General features: G+C 42.0%; 2 protein-coding genes across 2 annotated transcripts in view; one reads left to right on the forward strand and one right to left on the reverse strand.

The window, feature by feature from the left end:
• Positions 1-5,938, reverse strand: part of LOC133124414 (microtubule-associated protein 2-like) — an 81,221-nt gene extending 75,283 nt beyond the window's left edge. Inside the window, exon 1 of the mRNA XM_061235609.1 lies at positions 5,896-5,938. The gene's annotated coding sequence lies outside the window, so the exon portion shown is untranslated. The remainder of the gene's footprint in view (positions 1-5,895) is intronic.
• An 8,970-nt stretch (positions 5,939-14,908) lies between these two features.
• LOC133125132 (insulin-induced gene 2 protein) lies at positions 14,909-22,302 on the forward strand. Its single transcript, XM_061236869.1, has 6 exons — positions 14,909-15,098; positions 16,821-17,148; positions 17,430-17,554; positions 18,213-18,379; positions 19,096-19,195; positions 19,545-22,302. The coding sequence occupies exons 2-6, from the start codon at positions 16,908-16,910 to the stop codon at positions 19,584-19,586; spliced, it is 675 nt and encodes a 224-aa protein (XP_061092853.1). The 5' UTR covers positions 14,909-15,098; positions 16,821-16,907; the 3' UTR covers positions 19,587-22,302.
• The last annotated feature ends 1,296 nt before the right edge of the window (positions 22,303-23,598 follow it).

A 23,598-nucleotide genomic window follows, 5' to 3' on the forward strand; every position in this document is an offset into this window, starting at 1 on the left:
GGAATATGTTTGCGACCTTGAACGCACCTCTGGAAACCCTACTGGATACTGGGATGTCATCTGGAACAGAAGCCTCGTTTGCATCCTCTCCTTTTGTCCTGGGAGCGTCGTCAGCGCTATGTGTAATGTTATTTAGTATGGGCTCTATTATTATTGGACATAACTCGATTATGAAGCTCTGCATTGGTTCCCACAAGGCCTGCTGTACTGTTAGCACTGGACTACAAACGCGGTATCGGTGGTTACATTACATTACTGGCATTTGGCAGACGCTCTTATCCAGAGCGACGTACAGTTGATTAGACTAAGCAGGAGACAATCCTCCCCTGGAGCAATGCAGGGTTAAGGGCCTTGCTCAAGGGCCCAATGGCTGTGCGGATCTTATTGTGGCTACACTGGGATTAGAACCACCGACCTTGTGTGTCCCAGTCATTTACCTTAACCACTACGCTACAGGCCGCCCCCAGTTGACTCACGTCATGGAGGGGTGGGTCTAGAACCAAAGGCTGACGTTCTCGCAATCATAGCTGGTAAAAATGTTTCACTAACTGGCCAAATGACAGAATAAACATCAACAGGACAGTGTACATTAAGCCATAACAATTTTATAAATTATTTTAAATAAAGATCATGTAAACGGTCCTTCTATCTTCCAGGTGATGTCTTTTGTGATTCAGATATGATGATGGCTATCAAGCCATATTCCAGTATCTGGTAACCAATAACCTCTGTTCCTCACCAAAAAACAGAGCAGGGCACAGAATACCTAATGGCCTCACCCTGCCCTCCCTCCACTCGACCAGAACAGTCTGCACCCAGACGCCTGTTCTAATGTCATAACACCACCTCCTTTCACTGCACCGCACCGCACTGTCTGTTCTGGGAAAATGTCAGCCCTGTGCTGCTGCTGAACAGGTTGAGTGCAGAGAGTGGAGAGGAGAGGGAGTGAGGGAGTGGAGAGGAGGAGAGGAGAAGGGGTAGAGAGGAGAGGGAGTGCAGACCATGTATGCATGCTTTTATGCATTTAGTTGCTGCCACATTAACAGGCTGTTGTACAGGTCTACCTAATAAAGTGCTCAGTGAGTGTATATGTGAATATATTTTCACATATTCCATTTTCATAGCATGTAATGACATTTTTGTTATGTGAGTGAAATACCTTATGAATACTTCATACAATACACTGTGATTGTACACTGATAAATTGCCCTGCCTACCTCATGCACACCTGATCATGTGGATGATTACTGAATGTGCTTTCATGAAAAGAGCAGAATAACTAGAGCATCAAGATTAGAAATGTCACTCTAACAGTGCGTGAAAAACACCCGCACCAAACTTCTGTCCAGAATATGACATGCTTCCACAGAGTAACTGAAGGCTCCTCCTGTCTGTCTGCTGATGTCATCTCCTGTCTGCCAATCTGTGGCCCTCTGTGCTGTCAGCAGGTATCTGATTGCTCTTCCTCTGGCTCCCAAAGGCCATCTTAAAACATCTCAGACTTGCAACATAACCAGCATACGGGACCACAAAAATGCAAACACACACAACGTCAACATAACTCAGGGTTGAATGTACTGTATAAGTCCACGTGATATAGCCTCTTTGTAGACCCCAGTAAACACAAGGAGCAATTACTTAAGTGGGAGACTTGAATTTGTTTGAGTTTTTTTAAATGTCACACCAATAAAACTATTGGAATGTCACCCTTGTCTACAGCTATGACCAGCTTGAAATGACCAGCTACCAGCTGTTTCAAAACCTAGCTTGAGCTGTTTTTATTCAGCAGGGGAACTTCAAACCCCTGGCCATAGAGCAGGGAGATGGCACTTGGGGGTTTAACCCTTCTTGAGGTGTGAGATCACAAATATGTGATTAGAATGTCCTGAACTTAACATTCTTCTAACGCTGATGTAACAATCACTTCTGGTAATTAAAAGCAATGGAGTGCTAGAACACTGACTAAGAATTGTGAAGAGAACATTCCAAGAAAAGAGTGAGAGGGAAAGAGAGTCAGGCCCTGTGGGGAGCCGGCCCAGTACAGTGTCAAAGCCAAGGCATTAGCCCCCACAACAATGAGGGACACCGCAGGTTTACCAATGAGCCCTACAGCACGGCTCGCACGAGAAACAGAGAAGCACGGGGGGCCTGGGACCAAGCACACTCTCACAAATAACCTGACCGTGGAGATAATTTTCTGTCCTTCAAGGATCAAATTTCTCAAATGTACCCTGAAGGTAAAATACAGTAATACCGTCTTTGGGTAAGCAAATTAAGTTAATTATATATTGCTGGCTAGGGGTACAATTTTATGCATCTATAGGGTACCACCCCAGCAACAAGCATTTGTACCCGATAAGCCACAAGCATTTTGAAACTTAAAATTCTTTTACTTTTTTGTTAAAATAAGACTAAAATATTGCCAAATATGGTGAGACAGTTTGACTCAATTTCAAGATTTGCCAATGGAATAAATCGTCACTTGTCAAGTAAACATTAACCCTAGCTTAAAGGGCCCAACAGCTGCAATGAACTTATTGTGGTTCCACCGGGGCTCAGACAATCAACCTTCCAGCAACCTTAGCTAGCAGGCTATAGGCTGCCCCGTTGCACTGCAGCCAAGCAATAAGGATATTCCGGGTTCCACTCTTCCAGGGCCAGCTGGCCCAGATACTCTCTGTGTGGAGTTTGCGTGTTTGCGCGTTCTCCCCTTGAGTTTCCCCCGGTACCCTGTGTGTGGAGTTTGCATATTCTCCCCTTGTTTGTGTGAGTTTCTTTCAGGTACTCTGTGTGTGGAGTTTGCATGTTCTCCCCATGTTTGTGTGGGTTTCCTCCTGGTACCCTGTGTGTGGAGTTTGCATGTTCTCCCCATGTTTGTGTGGGTTTCCTCCTGGTACCCTGTGTGTGGAGTTTGCATGTTCTCCCCATGTTTGTGTGGGTTTCCTCCTGGTACCCTGTGTGTGGAGTTTGCATGTTCTCTCCATGTTTGTGTGGGTTTCCTCCTGGTACCCTGTGTGTGGAGTTTGCATGTTCTCCCCATGTTTGTGTGGGTTTCCTCCTGGTACCCTGGGTTCCTCCCACAGGGACTACAGATGAAAACTAGCCTTCCTCGCTAACTCATATTTACAGAAATGTTGTCAAATAAACTAAATCAATGAAACTTTAAGGATGTATTGAACAAAAACATGAAGCATATTTGAAAATAGATTTTTTTAAAAATATGGCACTGCAAAAAAGTTAATTAGATTATCTGAATTATTAATATTTAGTGTTTGGAAAAATAAACATTATACCATAATTGTACTGAGATTGAGAACTAATTTTTAACTTCACTAAAACGGGCTTAATTGTAAAGGATTAGGCTTGACTGTAATGAGAAACAGATAGTCTTTTAATTTAGTCGAGAAAAAAGATTATCCTTCACGTGTCTCTGGATGTGAGATATTTTCATCGCTAATCGCTTGTTGCCACGGCTTCGGAAATGGAATTGTGTGAGACAAACAGCACTAGAAGCGCTCATTCAGACTTCGGTGAATGGCTTCTCTGTCTGCGGGTCATCCCTAAGCGGCATGTCCAGGATTAATGTACTGAGGAAAATGGCTGTGAACATGAACAGAGGCATTTCCTTTTCATAAACGGGGACAACGAGGGCAAGCCGAGGGTGACTGTAATTCCACATCGATCCATATGTTGGATAGTCGGTTCACATTTAAGCATACATTACATACAGCACTCCTATGTTACTTGTGGATGGGGGAGGAGAGCAGACTAGTCTAATGGACCTGAATGAGACAGATAATTATACTCTTTTGACATCTTCTCACCTTTGAGATGTAATCACTTGTGCAAGCCTCGTTAGCATTAACAACAAGGGGAGGACCTAAGGTGTACAAACACACACACACACACACACACACACACACCTTTCTTGACCTCTCATTAAGAATAATAATTTCCATGCATCCACCCCATTAGGAGTGTATCTCATCACCGAACATGAAAACAAGTGTTTGCCAGGGAGGAAGTGGACAGCCAATCGGAAGGCTCCGTGTTGAACAGCGACGTCACCGTATCTGGTGTCGGCCCCAGCACACTCTCTGTAATCAGCCTTGGAGCAATCCGGATGACTGAACTTAAACTGCAGAGTAACAGAGGTCAACCCCATGCCCTCCTGTCCTGATTAAGCTCATTCCCGTTACAGTCCTCATGATTACGGTAATCTAAACTGACGCCGATGTAATCACACACCTCTCAAGACCATCCAAGGCTTGATATTGGCTTCCACAGTTTTCCTAATGCACTTTCCCAGGACTAGTTTGGCAGTTGGATGAGAACACTACTCAAAGTAGCTGCTATTTTGGACATGGTACAACCCTCCGCCGGGTCGGAAACATGTTTTACAGTTAAAACCTTGTGTCCATGTGTTGAAGGATGAAATGTCAAACCAAGTAACCAAAGCAAAGAGTTAGTATGAATATGTATGAATGAAAATGGTGAAATGGATGAAAAAGATATGAATGAAAATATTTCACACTAAAAGGATCCCAAAGCTTTTGAAAAGCTCACGTAAACAACCCACCACACCCTGCCTTGAAAATGCGTTGATCACAAACTGAACTCAGATCAGGGATTTCATAACTGCCGTGTCTATCATTCACGACTGAGCAGCCTCTGCCGAGAGATGGATGTTGTCCATAAAAGCTGTTCTGAAGTCAGTTCTTCTTTCTAATGGGTGAAATTAGAACTTAGGTGGGGTAAGATGGCCAGAAGCCATTTCATAGGGGCAAATTCTGTCTCATGCCAGCCTGTGGTTACCTGTATCACAAAACATGTAGGTGTGTGTCTGAGTAAAAATGCCTCACAGATGCCCGCATCTCCATCCATGGAGGCTACCCTGTTTGAGCTTTCATAAGTCACTATTGGGTACTGTATTTATTTACTGCCTTTATTGCCATGCAGGGTATACAGTACATTACAGTGGGGTGCAGTGGAAGCACACTCAATATTTGGGCTCAATTGTATCTTAAATACTGAGGGACTGCGGCTTAAGCTTAAATGGTTTCATGAAATACAATAACTAACCAATGCTGTTATATTAATAAGGTCACAGGGTAAGTAGATAATGGCCATGCCACATTAAATTAAATGCTCATACATAGCAAACTACTATGAAAATCATTGTGCATAAAAGCAAGTCGTGCGAGTATTAAAAAGCATGTCCAATTTCAGGAATCATGGGACACTTCATCTGAAATTAGGGATAAGATTCTGCATGAGCGTCATGCCAGCGGGACCTGAACGTCAGTTGTTGCGCCCAATGCGCGCTCCGCAGTCACTTATCAAACGACGCTCTCTGGCAACTACCAGCCCCGAACATCTGCAACACTATACAGTTCAGCATATCAAATCAGTTAACTATACACAGCGAATGACATGGTGCCTAATTTATATTCACCTCATATATTAAACTGGGGAAGGAAATACCGTATGAATATATAGGCGTATTATGAATGATAAAATAGCTTAGGCCAACTGAAATATCAGACCAGGTAGTTTTGTCATATATAATACAATCCCGAACCACATTTGAAGTTAGCAAGGCAATTGCCGCAATAGCATAAGTAGAAGCCAACCGTATCAAAGCCGAAGCAATCACAAAATTCAACCTCGTTGAAACTGAAGTTGATTCAAATCTCGCATTAATAGTCTAAAACTGTCTGACGTTTTTGAAATTTAGAACACTGGAACAATACCATTGGCGCTGTGTAAACGCGCGCGCGCACACACACACACACACACACACACACACACACACACACACATTAATGACACGCTTCGTCTTGGAATAGAATTTGTATAAGTAATAATTTGTTTAAAATAAAGAATTTCCCCAACCTGTATCGTGGTACTGATCCGTTGCACAACTCCGCTTTGAATGGACAATTGACAACCTAAAGAATAACTAACCCCTCCCAGGTCTAGCGGAATACCGTAATTCCTAAAATGGGAGCGCATAAGATTTAATGATGCGATGTACCGTTTACATAGCCAGATTTTAGATACTGTACTGTACATTTTACATTACATTTTAGTCATTTGGCAGACGCTTTTAATCCAAAGCGATTTACAAGTGCATAGGTTCTTCCACAAGTAAAAGCATCACATCCATAACTAGTAAAATAAGTGCAATTCTTTTTTTTTTAAATGTTGGGTTAGAGGGAGGGAGAGGGATATCGGAAAGGTGGTAATCGGGAGGGGGACATGAACATCTGCAAATGGAAAAATATATAATAAAAGCACACACTGTCAAGCTGATTGTAGAAGAACAAAGTATATATATAAAAGCACCAACTGAACCAAAAAGAAACAATGTAGGGCACAGAGGTTTCATTTAAACTAAATATTAACACAATAAAGGGAAAGTAAAGTGTAACTAACACAATCATCTTCCAATAAATGCCTGTGAATGGATGAGTAATATGTCAACATCACATTTTTGATCAGTCTGTTGTTACAAAGACAATTCCCCGCCAATAACCATAAATCCACACATTTCCGTTTCCCCAATCAGGAACAAAATAATTTATGAAGGGGCCCTGTTATAAACCTAAACTGCCCTGTATGTTAATCTCTTCCTGGATTTTTTCCTGTTTCTTGTGGCTTCTGTTCTGCCATGCTGGACTGGGGTTGCAGAGAATAATCTCTCCTGCCTCCATTGTGATATGGTTGCCATTCACACTCTTGGCATCATTCTTTACTTCGTGGCTCCTAGTGCATTCTGGGATTCAGCTGGTGCTTCTTCTGATGCTTGAAAAATGGAAGTCCAAAGTGTTGCTCTTGAATAAAAAGTAATTTGATTATGCATGAAGTCTAGACTGATGTCTCTGTGGTGTGAACCCTTACTAACATGTCTCCTGTGAGATGCCCTGTTATAATGCAAGACAATATGATCATTTGCATTTCAATTTGCTGGATTTTTCCGACTGCTTAAGTGCTGCTAATGGCAGAGCATCATTACAGTTGATTTATTCTGGCAACGCCTACACCTGCCTACCTGGGACAAGCTTCTGTAAACTCATTAATGCATTTTCACAGCTGATTACATGCAAATCTGGCATACAGCCAAAGGCATATTACTGCATTTTGTAGCATGAAATGTTGATTACACGGGCATACTGAGCTGCTATGAATAAGTATTAATAAACTCCCAGAGATAATGGTGCAGTTGAGGTACGTTGAGGTTTTTATTTTTAAAGAAATAATTATATTAATAATAAAAATGAGTACTTCATTGAAATGTTTTGGTATATGTATTTGAGTACCTCTTACAAGCAATACAAGTGCAAATGACTGACGTATGTATTGCTGGTTACATTACATTACATTATTGGCATTTGGCAGACGCTCTTATCCAGAGCGACATACAACAAAGTGCATACCCATAACCAGGGATAAGTTCGCTGAAAGACCCTAGAGGGAAGTACAATTTCAACTGCTACCTGTACAACAAAGATAAGGACGAGGGCCTTTTTTTTTTTTTTTTTTTTTTTTTTTGAGAACAAATAAACAAACAAACAGAGCAAAAGTGACCAAAGTGAACTATCCAAACACTGCTTACCTAGCCAACTAAAAATACCGATACACAAAGCACATCACAGAGACAACAATTAAGGTTCACAGGGAGGTAGGGAGGGACGGGGAGAGGTGCTGCTTGAAGAGGTGTGTCTTCAGCTTGCGCTTGAAGGTGGGGAGAGATTCTACAGTTCTGACCTCAACGGGGAGTTCGTTCCACCACCGTGGAGCCAGAACAGACAGTAGTCGTGAGCGTGAGGTGGAGGTTCGGAGAGGGGGAGGTGCCAAGCGGCCGGTGGAGGCTGAACGAAGAGGTCTGGCAGGGGTGTAGGGTCTGATGATTTTTTGTAGATAAGCTGGGGAAGACCCTTTAACTACTTGGTTGGTTGGTTAGGGGTATAATTTCATGTACCGATTGTGTACCTCCACCCCCAGTGACACGTGCTTGTACCCTTTTTAGGCTAGTTTTTCTACCTTTTTTTTGAGAGGGAAGGATGTAGGATACGAGTGAGTGCTGTGACTGAGGACAGAAACACAAAGGCACCCCCCGACCCCACCCGCCCATATCAGGAGCTTATTACAAACTGTCATCTTCTTCTTTTACAAACATTCTTCTATAGGATTGAGAACAGGAGCGTCAGTATTTCTGCTGCTTCAACACAGATGGGTTCACCAGTATACGTACACACAGCCCCTCACAAGTACCTTTCTTAGTACACTAGCACATTATCTAAGGTATTCTTCTCAGTCCTGCAGCAAAACATTTTATTGCAGCATCACTTAGTGTTTCCACTCAGTATTACACCTGAACTTGTGCTGCAGCCGGCCTGGGGTGTCCAGTTATAGCTAAACTACAGTCCGTGACCTATCTGTGGCCTGTGTGTTTAAAGATTGCTATCCCACACTTCCTAAAAACAGTGATAGGTGGAGTTTTTACATGTTTTCTTGCATTTTTACTTGTCCCTGGTTTGCACTTTATTGTCCAGAATGACTGTAATGTAACGTGGAGACTGCATTATATTAAATGTAATTTTCGTTTTCAAGACCAGGCATGATACGATGCTAGATACTATCTAGCCATCAGGTAAAGTAAACATTAGGTACACATTCAGTGGCAGGAAAATGGTGAACATTCCTTGGCTGAATGGCCAGTTCTCATCGTGATGATATGTTATGTTTTTATGCCTCTGGGCAGTCTATAAAAGCCAGCCGGATAGATCCTCTCTCCTCTCAACAGTTTGCATCTTCTCCCTGTGTCTGCGTGGGTTTCCTCCAGGTACTCCAGTTTCCTCCCACACTCAAAAGACATGCATTTCCGGTTATGTGTGCTCCAGCTATTGCCCTTGACCAAGGCACTGTGCCCCAGGCGCTGCCCAGGTGGCTGCTCACTGCTTCTACCTAACTAGGATGGACGCAAATGCGGAAGACAAATTACCCCACGGGGTTGAATAAAGTACATCTCCTTCTTCTGTATCACCTTCTTCAGGACCATGGACAGCATTGGCCTCCACAGCTTAGTGTGTGTGTTTCCTGGATCAGCCAGGCTTATACAGGCACAGCTGGCTGTTCTGCGGGAGTGGGGAAATATTTTTCATGCCTGCGTCCCATTCTCCGGAACAGCTATGTGTTTAGTTAATTTGGTTATTATGGTTGCAAAGGCAGTTAAACTGCTATTGCTTATTTTTATTCTTATTAGTCTTTTTGTCTTACATAATAACCACCATAGGCAGCATGTCACAGGCACACCTGAAAAGGGAATGAATATGTGGACCTGGCCTGCTACAGCATAACAATAATTATGTTTGAGCCAATCAATATGTGTTATTCTCCTGTATATGCAAATTCAAACCTTAACTGCAATGCTCATTGGACAGTACTACCATGCATTATTACATTCAAACTCTATTAGCTGATTTCCCTGGATGTGCATGTCAAAAACCTGGCCCAAAAAAACACTTGGCCAAGTTAACACTACATTCTGATATAATATCCCAGATTGACGAATCAGCTGAATAATTTCCCTTTCCATTCTCCCCATGGCAGTTGATATGAGTTATGTCTTGCCTGGAGAAATGCATGCAATGTCGCTTTACAGTAGTTGCATCAAAAGGACATTACCAGATCCATTAATAATACGTAGATGCCAGCTTTGTACACTGCTTTAGAAGAATTGTTGACAATGTGTTGTACTCATAAAGGTCTTTTGATAAATATCCTGATAGTCCTTTGCCAAACCAAACATTATTACAAACATTATTCTTGTGCCCTCATGACCGCGGTTACTGTAGATGCAGTGAAAACAGCATTTCTACTGCAGTAAATGGCATCGTTTCATGTTGACTTCAGAGCACGGACTAGAAATCGAAGATTTGTGGTTTAATTTAAACAGGATTGAGAAATGAAATGTTCAGTGTGCTTATTGCAGCGGCCTGTAGCCTAGTGGCTGAGACCGGGACCCAGAACGTAGGTGGTTCAAACCCCAGGGAGAGGGATGCACAGCTTTTTTGAGCAAATAAAAAGAGCCAACCTGGTCATCATGAAAATGAGAAAAAAAGCTGATAAGAGTTTGATGAGAAAATGCATCTGTCTTCAGCTTCCTCAGCCCTTATGGGCATGCTCCTCTTTGTATCCAGTAGGGGGAGGAGTACTCAAACACAAGATATTTTATTTTTTTTAAACTATGTTGTGTCTAATTCAACCACTAGAGGGCTCTGTGTATGCAGAATAAGGTGTCCTCAGATCCTGCAAAGTAATAATTCATTGTCATTGCTGCGCTGCAAACATTTCTTTGCATATATTTATTGATTAAGGTTCATTTTCTACCTCTCTATTCATGTTTTAATTTTGTCCTCCTCTCTTGGTGTATTGTCCCTACTTATCTTTCATATTAATTGTGTACAGGTCCATTTTTGCTTAATAACAGTCATAATGTTAGTGATAATGCTAGTAAGAATAGTAATAAGCACAGCTGCTACAGAGGGTGAAACTAGCTTCCACGTGAAACCTTGGGCTACAGGAATGTATGACTGGCCACCTGACATGTCCGTGCCACTGGAGATAGGAGTTTTATTGGAATGTAGGATCTCCATAATGGACTGAGGATAATAGAGTCACCATGTGCAAAGATGGAGAAGCAGTAGTGAATGCCAAAAAGGGAATCTGCTTTTAAATAACTCATTTACCCCCCCCCCCCCTCCCCAGACACATACACACACACACCTGCACACACACTATTGAGCTACCTCTGCCTCCAGCCGGTTGAATTTAATTATCACAGCTTAATATGAAAATGCATGGCTCCCCTGTGCGTCTCCACCAATCAATCGACGCACCTCCTTGTGTCTGCCAAGCCTGCCGTTGCCATCTCAGATAGACAATTCTGCCCACCTCTTAATCTTTACATCTCCCTGAAGTCAGCAGACCCACTCAATGCAGCCAATTCATTACAAACTATAATCATATTTATACACACCATTATTATACATGCAGTATGTGAATGATCTTAAATGTAAATGGTTTGCATTTAGCGCCTTTATCCAAAGCGCTGTACAACTGATGCTTCATCTTTAACCATACAACCAATGTGTGCTGAATAATGAATTTATATGTTGTGACTTTATCACGCAGTATATCTGCACCTGGCATATGCAGTCCACTGAAATCTGATGTAATAGCCCACTTTCTTGGCATTTCTAGGGTGAATAATTCCCCAGAGTCTTGTTGCCCCAAATAAGGGGGACAACAAATCCAACGATTGATACCATAAAATCTATGGTTTAGTTTTCAACTTATGAATTGTATGTTGCAATCGATTCCTGCATTGAAATGCACCACATTGTGGTGATTAAAGCTACATCCAGTCTTGTACTTCATTGGCCTGTATGTCTGCTCTTCATCGTGTGATGCTGTTGTACGTGTCAGAGACATAAAGGGCAGTTTCTCTCTCTTCTCCTCTCAGTTGCATGAAGGACATGTATCCATTTTCCTCTGTAATCAGAAAAAAATGAGAAAAACATGCAATAGAGCGATGTCACACTTACTGTCACACAAATCTCACCCCTTAATTTAACTTTCCAGTGGAACTTGTCTGCTGCCTATCTTTCAGTTCCCTGGTGCAATTTACTGATGATGTGATACTTGTTGGTTCAAAATGTGAATTACCCAACATGCAGAAGCTTGGGTACCTTTCCAGAGGAAAGGAACTGAGAATTAACTTATATATACTGTACTGTGGGCCATTAAAAAATGCAACAAAGATAAACAATGTAGTTCAATTCAATTCAACACAATGGTACAGCAGGTGTTGTGTGTTCAACACAATGGTACAGCAGGTGTTGTGTGTTCAACACAATGGTACAGCAGGTGTTGTGTGTTCACCTCATACTGTATGTGGGAGGAGGGAGCATCCACATTACATTGCACAAGCAGACCAGATTTCAGGTGGAGGTATGATAAGAAAACATTAACTCTTCACTAAAATTGATCTGGAATTAATCCTTGGGAAGTGAAATTACACATACACATAATACTATGTCCTTCAGGTATTATGAACCTCTCCAAGATTGAAGATTTGCTTTTGATGAAGTCCTCCATCACTTACCTCTGTCCATGACAGAAGATTGAAGACACTAACAGGCAGAAAGAAGTTGCTGTTTCTCTGCCCACGCTAACTAGGGTCCTGCAAACGCCATGGTGGTGACAGGTGTAAGATTAACTTTGTTAGGTACCGACCCGCTCAAGCAGACCAAATTAAATTAATGGAACAAATTTCCCTCCTAATTAAGATAAAAATTCATGTCAGCTGTAACCTTGCCTAGCACTAATTATGTACAAATGATTTATCATCAGTTTCGCTCAGAATACTAATCTCCACCTCATTGATAAGTGTGGCCAATGTTAAGAGATGAGTGCTGATTAACAGTGACAGCCGGAGTGGGGGAGGTGCTGCCCACGACCAGCCAATAGGAACTGCCGATTCCCCTCTATTGTAGATTCTCCTCTTTCATTCGCTAGCATTCCCTTGTAATGATGTTTACATTGTGAATATCGTGATTCTGTTAATGTGAATGCTGCTACCGGGACGTCAAACAGCAATTTGCTGTGAAACAACTGCTACCTCAATGTAGACATAATTGCGATTCAGGTACCTTCAAATTAAATGAGGCTGTATTGTTGAATACTGGAGAAATGTGCGTGGGGATTTAGTCTCCATTAGAAAATCAAACCAGCAGAAATGGGGTACGGCCTTGGACTCCAGCTAGTCATGCGTGGATAGGCCATACACAGCAGCTTGTAGATTAATGGGCCAGGGTTTATGGTGATTTTATATCCATGGTGGTTTCCAAGGACGTTCCAAGGCTACGACTGACTACAGGAAAAGAATATTGTTCACAGCCACAGCCCCAAACTCAACTCTTCAGCACAGCTCCAGAACCTGTCAGAAATAGTTAGGATCATTTCTGAATGAGGGAGTGCAATGTAAAATACTTATTCTGATAACACAACAAACAAGAAAGACATTAAATACATACATACATAATTTACTGCATTTCTTTGAATAAAATATTACAATATTTTTTTTTTTGTATGTTTTTATTGTTTATAAAATACAGTATATATATTTCTCATAACTTTCAGTTTAAAAACGAAATGTGACTTATGGGCTATCTGTACTTGTTATTCAACCATAAAAATTCCATGCCAATATACAACTATCTCCTCTCAAAGTCACTTTCATACCCTCAAGGAATAAATAAATAAAACAGTTCACATATTTGTTCACATAAGTAGTTTCTACCACTGGGATCCACTATCCACACTTCTAGTCCTCCTGAGGAGCAAAATCTCTGCCTAAGATAATTTGCTCTTCTCAATTTACCCGATTATGCTTAACGCCTGTTGTGCTGTATCACAACTTAAGCACATCATTTGTTGTCAACCAGAAAAATGGGCTTACACACTGCAGGGCTGAAGTGTTCATTAAAAACAACCAAAAGGTTATGTAGCCCGTAATCTGAGAGCTGAGTCTCTCAATGGGGCAAAGAAGGAATCGCTGAAAGTGATTTCCACTTGAGATTTATCCTGGGGATATGGCAGCGGGGGAAAATAATGCTGATAACAGAAAGGCCTTCGATAGCGAGCCAAGGGGAATGATGAATTGGCTGCCTAGCTCTATTCACTTATCACCAGGGCCCTCATCCCAGGCCTTGACATATAATTGTGCTCCTGCTTTCTCTCTATTTTTCTCTTTTGTCCTCCTTGCTCTTTCTCACCCTCACCAGGGTTTTGAACACAGTCTGACGGTACCTTATAACGACACATATTATTAACTGAAAAATACCCATTTATAGTACATGTTTTCCTTTGGCCACAGCCAAACAGTTTTGTTTTTTTGTGTAGAGTGAATGATATGTTAGATATTAAAGTTTGAGTTTGTGATGCCATGCCAGTTTCACAGTAGCAGATACAGAGAATGTGGGGATGCATGGTTACAGCAGTAGAAGTCTAAAAGATAAGTCTAATAAATACCTAATAAAGTGTATATCATATATCTGCCCTGTAAAAAGAATTCCAAAGCAGCTTGTACGCCAGAACTGTTCACCTTCCACTTGCAGTTCTGGTGTTAACTTGTCAATACAAGCTCATTTGGAATTATTTTTACAGGGCAGATATATGATATACACTTTACAAGGTATTTATGAGACTTATCTTTTAGACTTCTACTGCTGTAACCTATCCACTTAGAGTTGTGAGGTGTTGTGTGTTCAGAGATGCTCTTCTGCCTACCACTGTTGTAATGTAATTGTCTGCCGAACTGCTGCTCAGTGGATTTTTTTTATTGCACCATTCTTTGCTAACTCTAGAGACTAGTGTCTGTGAAAATCCCAGGAGATCAGTAGTTTCTGAGATACTTAAACCATCTCTGCCAGCAACAATCATTCCACAGTGAAATAGATGAAAACTCCACCAATGCCAAAGCATGGCGAGGTATTGACTATGCCTGTCGTATAACCCAACAAATTATTTTTTCCTGAAAATGGTAAAAATGTAATCCTAAATTAGAATTGCCAATTTTTTACATTGATTTGTGGAGCATTCCATATCCAGCGCACTGTCTTTATTTTATTGTAGCTCATATACATTTTTTATTCAATGTGTAGTGACTACTATGTATTTTGTGTTTCAAACGTTTTGTGTCACGTTATATAGACTACTGTTTGTTCAGTATTATTTGGCCCACATCCACCGTACAACGGTTTCTGCCTTAGGCGGCTACGTCATTGAACTTGATTTTTATTGGTCGTACCAGCATCCAATAGCCTTTGAATGACACGCAGCACTGGAATGATGTGGTGATCGCCGACAGCAAGATTCTGGTGTCTGGTTAGCGACGTTAGCTTGCTGGCTAGTTGTTTATTTAAACTAATCTTAGCGTAGCCTGCCATTCTTTCAGGCGAGTTGTCCTTTTAATAACATGCCATGTGTAATATGGCGGAGGGAAGCGAGTTTTAACCATTTCAAAAGAGGTAAGTGTAGAGGGGCACCTGTCCTATACATATGTAGCTAGCTAACGTTAGCTACGTTAACTCACAAAGCTAGTTAACTAGACTAGCTAGCTTGTTACAGAAACGCCTGGGGAAATCGCATTGCTCTTTACTTCACTAACTGCTGGTAGTAGGGTGAAAACGTGTGTCTTTTCTGGATTCGATACCGTTCTTAAATGATTTATTAGCTTACTTACTTATACGAGCTATCGAAGACAACTTGTGTAGAAGCAAGAACTCAGCCATTTAAGTACCCTCAGACCAGCTGGCAGTGAGTAGGCCTGTCTGGCCTGTCGTCTCAGTTAGCTAATTTAGCTAACGTTAATACAGTGGGCGTTGTATTAGACTACTGGTCATGGATTCTATAGCTAGTATCTTAAGTATGTGGAGACATACGTGCCACGCTGTGTTTAATTAATCAGTTAACGTTTTTCGTTATGAACGTTGGTTCTAGGTGGCTAGCTAGTGCTAGCATACATAATTAAATCCGTAAACAGCAGTGAATAGGTAGCTAGTTCGCATTCTGGCCAACAGTATACTACATTGGTAGCATTAACGTTAGTGGTGGATTTTGTGTTTTGCGTTCATTCTAATGTTAGCTAGATTGGCAGTTCTATGTGAGCGAATTTGTCTGAAAAGAAGGCATTATTGGGGATAACTAGCTACAGACCATACGATAATTTAGTGTGAGTTAAGCTGGTCAACCTGCTAGCTGGGTACAGGTCTAACGTGATTCGTTGTTGGCTAATTCCTGTTGCTTTTGTTCTGTAAAAACACTATTCGCATACGCAAGCGAAATCCTACATCCACATTTAGCCAAAATGGCAAACTAGTTAACCCTGCATTCCTTCCGTGGCTTCAGTAGAATGGGTCACTTTGAAATGTCCTTTATCGGAAGTTATGAAACAGCATGAATTTGCTTTTTTTTTGCTATGGGTGTACTTGTGGGTGTATACTTTCGAACTGAGACTAATTTCCGAGTTTCGTTCATAGCCACATGTTTGGCATATTTTCCAGAGGGGCTTTTAATCCAGTTTCTTAAGGAACCATACATAACTAATGTAAAGTGGAAAACTACTGTTTTTTTTTTTGTAGACCTGAACGTATTCATTAAAGAGATTAAATGTTAACTTAATTTATGTACCTTATCTTGTTTGTAACTATATCTGTGGCGTGGATGGGGTATCGAATAGCGCACAAGTCGGCCTCTATCAGGCTAAGATCTGGAAGCGAGTAATTATTCAGTTCGAATTAATTTATATATACACTCTGTGTGCACTTTATTAGGTATGAATGAGACTTTTTTTTTTGACGTAAGCCTTCTACTGCTGTATCCTATCCACTTACAGGTTTGACACGTTGTGTGTTCAGAGATGCTCTTCTCCATACCTCTGTTGTAATGCGCGGTTATTTGCGTTACTCTGCGTTACTCTGCCTCTGACCTCTCAAGAACGTGTTTCTGCCCGCAGAACTGCTGCTCGCTGGTTGTTTTGTGTGTTTTTTTTGCAGCATTCTCTGCAAAATCTAGACTGTTGTGTGTGAAAATCAAAGAAGATCAGCAGTTTCTGAGATACTCAAACCCTGTCTGGCACCAACCATCATTCCACGATCAAAGTCACTTAGATCACATTTCTTCCCCATTCTGACATTTGGTCTGTAAAACAGACATGATTAGAAGTTCCCAAAGCGTGTTTGTCCTTTCAGGACAGAGCTGAGGTCCGGTGTATAGCAGGAGCACTGGCGGCTGGGCGCTGTGTGTATGCCTGACCCAGGTGTGGGAGTCTGACGGCGATGGCGGAGGCGAACACACAGCCCGGCTCGACGGCCCGCGGGCCCTACATCGCGGTCATCACCAACCGGAGGACCAACCTGGCGATCCGCGGGCTCATGCTGTTCTCCGTGGGCGTCTTCCTGGCGCTGGTGCTGAACCTGCTGCAGGTGCAGCGTAACGTCACGCTCTTCCCGCCCGACGTCATGGCCAGCATCTTCTCCTCCGCCTGGTGGGTGCCCCCCTGCTGCGGCACAGCCTCAGGTATGCTCCTCGTCTCTCGGTCCGCCCCTTTTAGGTGTGCCGGTTTTACTCTCTTTACCAGCCAGGCTGGAGCAGACCACTGAAAAGGAAGCTGTAGGCACCACTGGATGAGCCCTAATAATTAAACTAATTAACTTAATGGCATTTGGCAGATGCTCTTATCCAGAGTGATGTACAGTTGATTAGACTAAGCAGTAGACAATCCTCCCCTGGAGCAATACAGGGTTTTTTTCTGTGGTGACCATTGACTGACCTCCTTACTTGTTCCTTTGTGCAAACAGCAATGATTGGCTTGCTGTACCCCTGCATCGACCGTTGCCTGGGCGAGCCCCACAAGTTCAAACGCGAGTGGTCCAGTGTCATGCGCTGTGTGGCTGTGTTCGTGGGAATCAACCATGCCAGTGCTGTATCCTTTGCTCAATGCACACCTGCCTTCTGCATGACCGGCCAGGCACGCAGCTGGGGAACACCAAACGAACGTCTCTAAAGTATACAAAGCACATTGCTGCGTTAGCACACTGGTCAACACAGGAGGCGAGGGGGAAAATACAGTTGGCATACATTTTACAGCTCATTTCATGATAGTGACCATAGGTAGCTGTTTGAATCTCAGGTTAATTGTGGGAATGTAAACGCAGCTACAATAGTGGACACTTCTGCCCCCCCCCCTTCTCATTATGTAACACTGCATACAGGGCCTGAGTTGGTTAAATGGATAATTTATATTTGTAGTTCCATGGTGTGGGCTATTGTACATATAATGTCTGCATGAAAATGAATGTTGTTGAACGTCTGTCTTTGTACCATCACGTTTTAATGAGACCATCTTGCTCTTTGTTCCAGTGTTGTTTATTCTGTATATTACCCCAGAAAAATGAACGCTGAATATGGTGGTCAAGTCCGTATACTGCGTTTAAGGGTCTTTCTAGGATGCAGTAGCTAATGGACATTCATATGTAAGTGTCTTCGGTACTCTCAGTAACTGAGTGGTGCCATCGTATACAGGGTTTACGTCCCCTGTAGTGCTCTCTTTGCTGCCTGAGTTCCTTAATTTTGGCCATCAGAAGGTGGACTTTGCGAATAACGTGCAGCTCTCTCTGACCCTGGCCGCGCTGTCCGTGGGCCTGTGGTGGACGTTCGATCGTTCGCGGAGCGGCTTTGGGTTGGGCGTGGGGATCGCTTTCCTGGCCACTCTGGCCACCCAGCTCCTGGTGTACCATGGGGTCTTTCAGTGAGTATGGGTGTGGATTCTAATGTACGGTGGCAACCCTGAATCATCGCGAAGCACCAGAGTAATACAACTGGAGATGGGTTTTAAAATCCCTCATGTTATACCTTGGTGTCGATCCATAATTTTTGTTCATATTAATAAATACCGTGGTTGAAACGGCCTCACGATGGCATGCTTGTAGCAATATCGATTCGGTGTGTTTGTGTTCTTAAATCGCTCCTCTATATGCTGTGTGTGTGGGGGGTGTCAGGTGCTAAATTTCTGCCACGTGTTTAAATTTGGTTGCGCACACACGGAACGTGTAGGCCTAAAGCGAAAGGGCAAACCATGGTCTTTTTTTTTTTTTTCTTAAAAATAATCTAAGATAAAGATAGTAACTGTTTTGTTTTGAACGGAACTCAAAACAAATGATTTGTTAGAATGTGACATGAACTGACCACCAGTGACCACAGATGTTGCTAAATCCACCAAAATGTAAAAACTATGGATTGACACTAAAGTCCTTTGTTTAGCTATGATTCAGACATATAAAAAAGACGCTACAGTACAACATGTATCTCTCAAACAAACATAAAAAAAGTATATAATCGAGTACTATACATACATAAATTCTGATTGTATCACTTGCACGCCTACATGTTTTTTTGTGTCCTTAATTGGGATTTAAACATTTGTAATTGGTTTACGGCATTCTTTATTTTTGTGATGTCTTCAAGGTATACATCTCCAGATTTTCTCTACATACGTTCCTGGCTGCCCTGTATCTTCTTTGCTGGTGTAATAACGATGGGAAATATAGGACGCCAGCTAGCTTTGGTAAGCCATTATACAGGTTTTTAAAATGTAAATTCACAAATGGCACTGAATGGACCTTTTTGTAGCGCATGCTTCTATCGGTTAATCGTTTCTGTTAATGGCTTATATCGAGGAACTACATCCTGGGTTTTAACCAAAGCTTGCCCTCAGGTCCTTTGTTTCAGTGACACAGCCGAGCTGTTTTTGTCATTGGTCATAATCTTGTAGTTAATGCCTTTATATATGTGCCTTTGTCTGAAATTCTCTCGTGTGATGGTAGGTACTCATGTAGGTTCAGCGCTATACATTGTGATGTCACATGCGCCTGTTGTTGCCATGGTGTCTTACACTTCCTCTTCTCTCTTTCCAGTATGAATGCAAAGTTATTCAAGAAAAGCCACATCAAGAATGATAAAGCTGGAACTTTTCACATTTTTATCGCATTTTAAATGGGTAAAATGCCAAATTGCTTGTGTGTGGGTGTGTATATGTACATGCTTGCATACTACACATCTCTCCACAGAATAGTGAAATTGCAGGTACTGCAGTTTAGCTTCTTAAGTTTGGTAACCAGTGCAATCCATGATTGCATCTTTACCATTATAAAATGGCTTAAGCCTAGAACTTGATTATGATTTTTTAAAAAGCAAATGTACGAAGGGTGTACCGTCTCATCTGTTTTCTATGTCATGGAGCACAATTTTTGAGATGGGTGAGTTGTATCTGTCACCATGCAGCTATAACCATGAGTATTAACAAACAAGCCTGCAAATTTCCAAGTGAATTTTTACGTGAAATACAGACTGATTGTGTGATATTCAAAGTCGGGTAGCACTTCTACTGAGATGCCAGGGCATTTCTTTAAACTAATACTCATTCCAATGTTTGTTCTGGGAGCTCTCTGTATGGGTGGTGGGCAAAAGGGCCGTATCTTTGTCTGCTTTTCATGCCAACCTCTGGCCTTAATTGCTTAATTAGCCGTCACATTTATGAAAACATAAATTTAAACCATTTTAGCTACATTTCATGATAAACATGAATGACAGCCGAAGACTGTTATTGTGGCCCAATACAAAACCTTTTGCTGTGATCTAATCTACGAGTGAACCAGTGTTGCTGTATGCAGCCAATATACACACTGACCCTCTGGGACTGGAACTGCCCTCCCCTGGGGTAAATGAATGCTTGTATTTTGGCCAGTTGCTCAGTGAGGTACACCATGCCCACTTTCTCCCCTGTGTGCTAACTGCCTTCATGATCATCGCCTGTGGTTAATGTTCCGCAGCTCAGTCATCTCTTTCTGATGGAGGTCTTCAAGAACATTTCTCTAAAAATGCATTTCTCTTAAGATTCTATTGTTGGATGGTCATATTACTTTGGCTACTTGTCAGGGGTCTATTTTTGATTAGCGTTTGAAAAGAACTCACTGTAGCTCATGAACCCCTGACGCAAGAATTGCGGCATTTTGAATTCATTGTACACCGGGCCAGGCAAGCAGTCAGTTCCTCTCATCGTGTGTAAAGTTAGGGCTAAAAACTTCAGTTTTGTCATAGGCTTATTCCCCAGGACAAGGTTTTCTTTTTGGCTACATTGTGCCAAACGGACTTCCACCACAGATTCTTTTTTTTTTTCTTTCTTTTTTTTTTTTCATTCTGCAGATATGACTGGTCATGGAAATTGTTGCGATCACTTTGTAAGATATATTTATTGCTTGCTTTATCAATACTTGGAATATAGGTTTTGAGTTCAGTATATATATTTACAGTTGTCCTAAAAAGTAAAAGGGCTTGATCTTAGTGTTATACTACAGGGGTAGACACGTGGGCCCAAGGAGCCAGAAATAGCTTGGTCCATCTGAGCTTCAGTGCATGTATTCATGGATTAAAGCCCAATTCACACCCTGTCGACAAGCGTCGTGCTACAAAAATGGAAGTGTCGCACAACGGTTTGCGTTTATACTGGAAATGGCAGCAAATGATGCTGTAGCCTATCCATGACAATTACTTTTACTGCTCCCTTTGGCTGTCCTATCAGCACTGCACGACAGTATGATGTTTTCCACAACATCACAAAATTGTTTTGTGCGACACTATTTCCTGATTAAAATGTTTTTGTTTTTTTTGTCATACACATTTAGTTGAAAGGGTCGTGCAGCAAAGTTTAAATCGGGCTTCAGTCATCCAGCAGAAGGCCGTTTGAGTCCTGTCATGTGATTGGCTCAGATAGAACAGAAACGATGGACTTCTCTGGCCTACCTGTACTCTTATCCTAAGAGATGGTGTTCCGCTGGAACACACACACACACGAGTGTGTGCATATCCTCTTATTCATTAATTAATGTGTGGGGTGTATGATTGACAGGGTTTGCTCGGTCTGGTTTGTATTAATTTCTTAACTTTAGATGTAAGAACGGGCCTGCAGCCAGTTTCCCTGCGGGTCTGGAATGGGCTCGAACAGTGTTAAAGCAATACTTCACCCAGAGTCTCACAATCCTGCACCGCTGGGATGCATGCGTATCCTGGTGTACTATGCGCTGTCGCTGTTCCACTGGCACTTCAGGGCCCTCGCGGGTTAAACGGGAGTACGCATCCTCTTCTCGATTTGAGGGATGACGTAAAAAAAAAAGGGATAGCCTTGCGTATGATGGGGAAAATGCCATTTCATATTTCAAAAATGAAGGGATATTGTTTATATTTGGATTTATTTTCAGCGATATTTTCAAAATAAATAGGCTTTAAATGGGCCAGATAGGAACATTAAATATAGGAAGAATGGTTTTTTTTGTTTTTTTCTTCAATCGGAAAAGGGTTTTGTTTTTATAAAATAATGTAGGCCTATTCATCAATTTAAATAATTTGGCCACTTGCGAATTGGTGTTTGTTATTATGCTTTTATTCTCAGCAAACAAACTGTATCAAACAGGTGAAACTTCAGTGATGGCTCTCTGTGGAGAGCAGGCTGGAGGAACAGGGTCACATCTTATAAGTTCAGTTAGCTCTTCGCTGAGTCACAACCTTATCTGGTGAACCCTCTGAACGGGACGGTTCTCTGTCCAACACGTATCTTCTGGAACTGAAATGAATGACATGTATGCAATAAATAAAAAAATGCCTTGACAAAAATCAAAAGGCTTTTTGGTTCAATCTTTAAAGGGTGGTGAAATGGGGGAACATTTGGGAACATTTTGCATCAACCCACAAAATGTTTTGACTTTAGTGAGTAAATGCTAAGTGTGTAATATTTCCATTTGAGTGGAAGCGTTCTGTACTGAAAGCCCTATGTGATCCTATAGGGGGGGAAGGCAGACCTGGTGAGTAATGGGCTGCTGTGTGCATTTCAGGTGGTTTATTTTCAAAAAATCATGTCTAATGAGTCGTCTCACGCACGCTCTCTGTAATGGGGAGGACGGGCAGGTGTGATTACTGTGGGAGCGGCCTCATAAGACTTGACATGGAACGGGAAACAACAAACAGGCAGGCTGCATTCACAAATTCACGGGGCTTGAAAGACCGTAATTGCGTCTAAATACAAGGTTGGAAATCATGTACACACAATGGCGGCCAAGATGACTAATTTGCATAACATCTGTTTTAGTGAATGCAGGCGGTTCATTGTTTGTGTTTGTGTCTGGGGTTTAAGATAAATAATGGCTATATTCTCTCTCTGGACTTCACTTCCCATGAGCACTCTGTGAAATATTGCCTGCCATTTTACCTCCCTCACGCCTGCCTGAATTTAGCATATTGACTGGAACGTGGTGAATGCGCCTACGCTGAGTGCTTGTGAATGTTATCTCTGAATTGCATGCCCAATTGTTGGCGAAACAAGCTGGCAGTTTGGACAGTGTCACTTATCACTGGTAGCAAGGCGAGCTGAGGGAAATGCACAGAGAAGACTTGAAGCAAGGGTCTAAGATCTCCCGGCCTGGTATTTGTGGTTTGCTTTCAGTCAGCCCTCTGTTAAAGCCTTAAGAATAGGGCATGTGGCGCAGCTAATCAATGACCCGACTTTAGCACCTGTTCTGAAATGCATCTAAAGCCAGCAGACACTATGCCTCTCCAGTTTGACACCCCAGGGCTAAAGCATGTATCCAACAAACTATCACTCTATCCAAGAAACTATCAGACGTTAAACGGGGATAGACTGATAAATGAACAGATCATTTATACAGTGCTTTTTTCACATTCTCAGCTAATGCGGATAGGGAGAGGCTTTTCTTTTTTCATCAATTAAATCGGGATCACAAAGGTACACAATTTGATTTTTTAGTGAAAAGTGAAGATGTCCCCACTGTATTAATCCTTTCACTAGCGGGAGCAGGCTAACGCGTAATTGAGTCAATGGTGGACCATGCCGTTGGCAGCTGCATGCTACAGCAGTGTCAGGGGTGGTCAGGGCTTGTTGAAAGAGAGCCACGGAAGATG

This window comes from Conger conger, chromosome 3, assembly GCF_963514075.1.
Source record: "Conger conger chromosome 3, fConCon1.1, whole genome shotgun sequence".
In the NCBI taxonomy this organism is placed as follows: Eukaryota; Metazoa; Chordata; class Actinopteri; order Anguilliformes; family Congridae; genus Conger; species Conger conger.

Bases quoted from the DNA above. Each gene is read 5' to 3' on its own strand.
- LOC133125132 (XM_061236869.1), top strand. From the start codon at position 16,908: ATGGCGGAGGCGAACACACAGCCCGGCTCGACGGCCCGCGGGCCCTAC. The intron at 17,555-18,212 runs GTATCCTTTGCT...TTTGGCCATCAG, and splicing joins GAATCAACCATGCCAGTGCT to AAGGTGGACTTTGCGAATAA. The intron at 19,196-19,544 runs GTAAGCCATTAT...CTCTCTTTCCAG, and splicing joins TAGGACGCCAGCTAGCTTTG to TATGAATGCAAAGTTATTCA.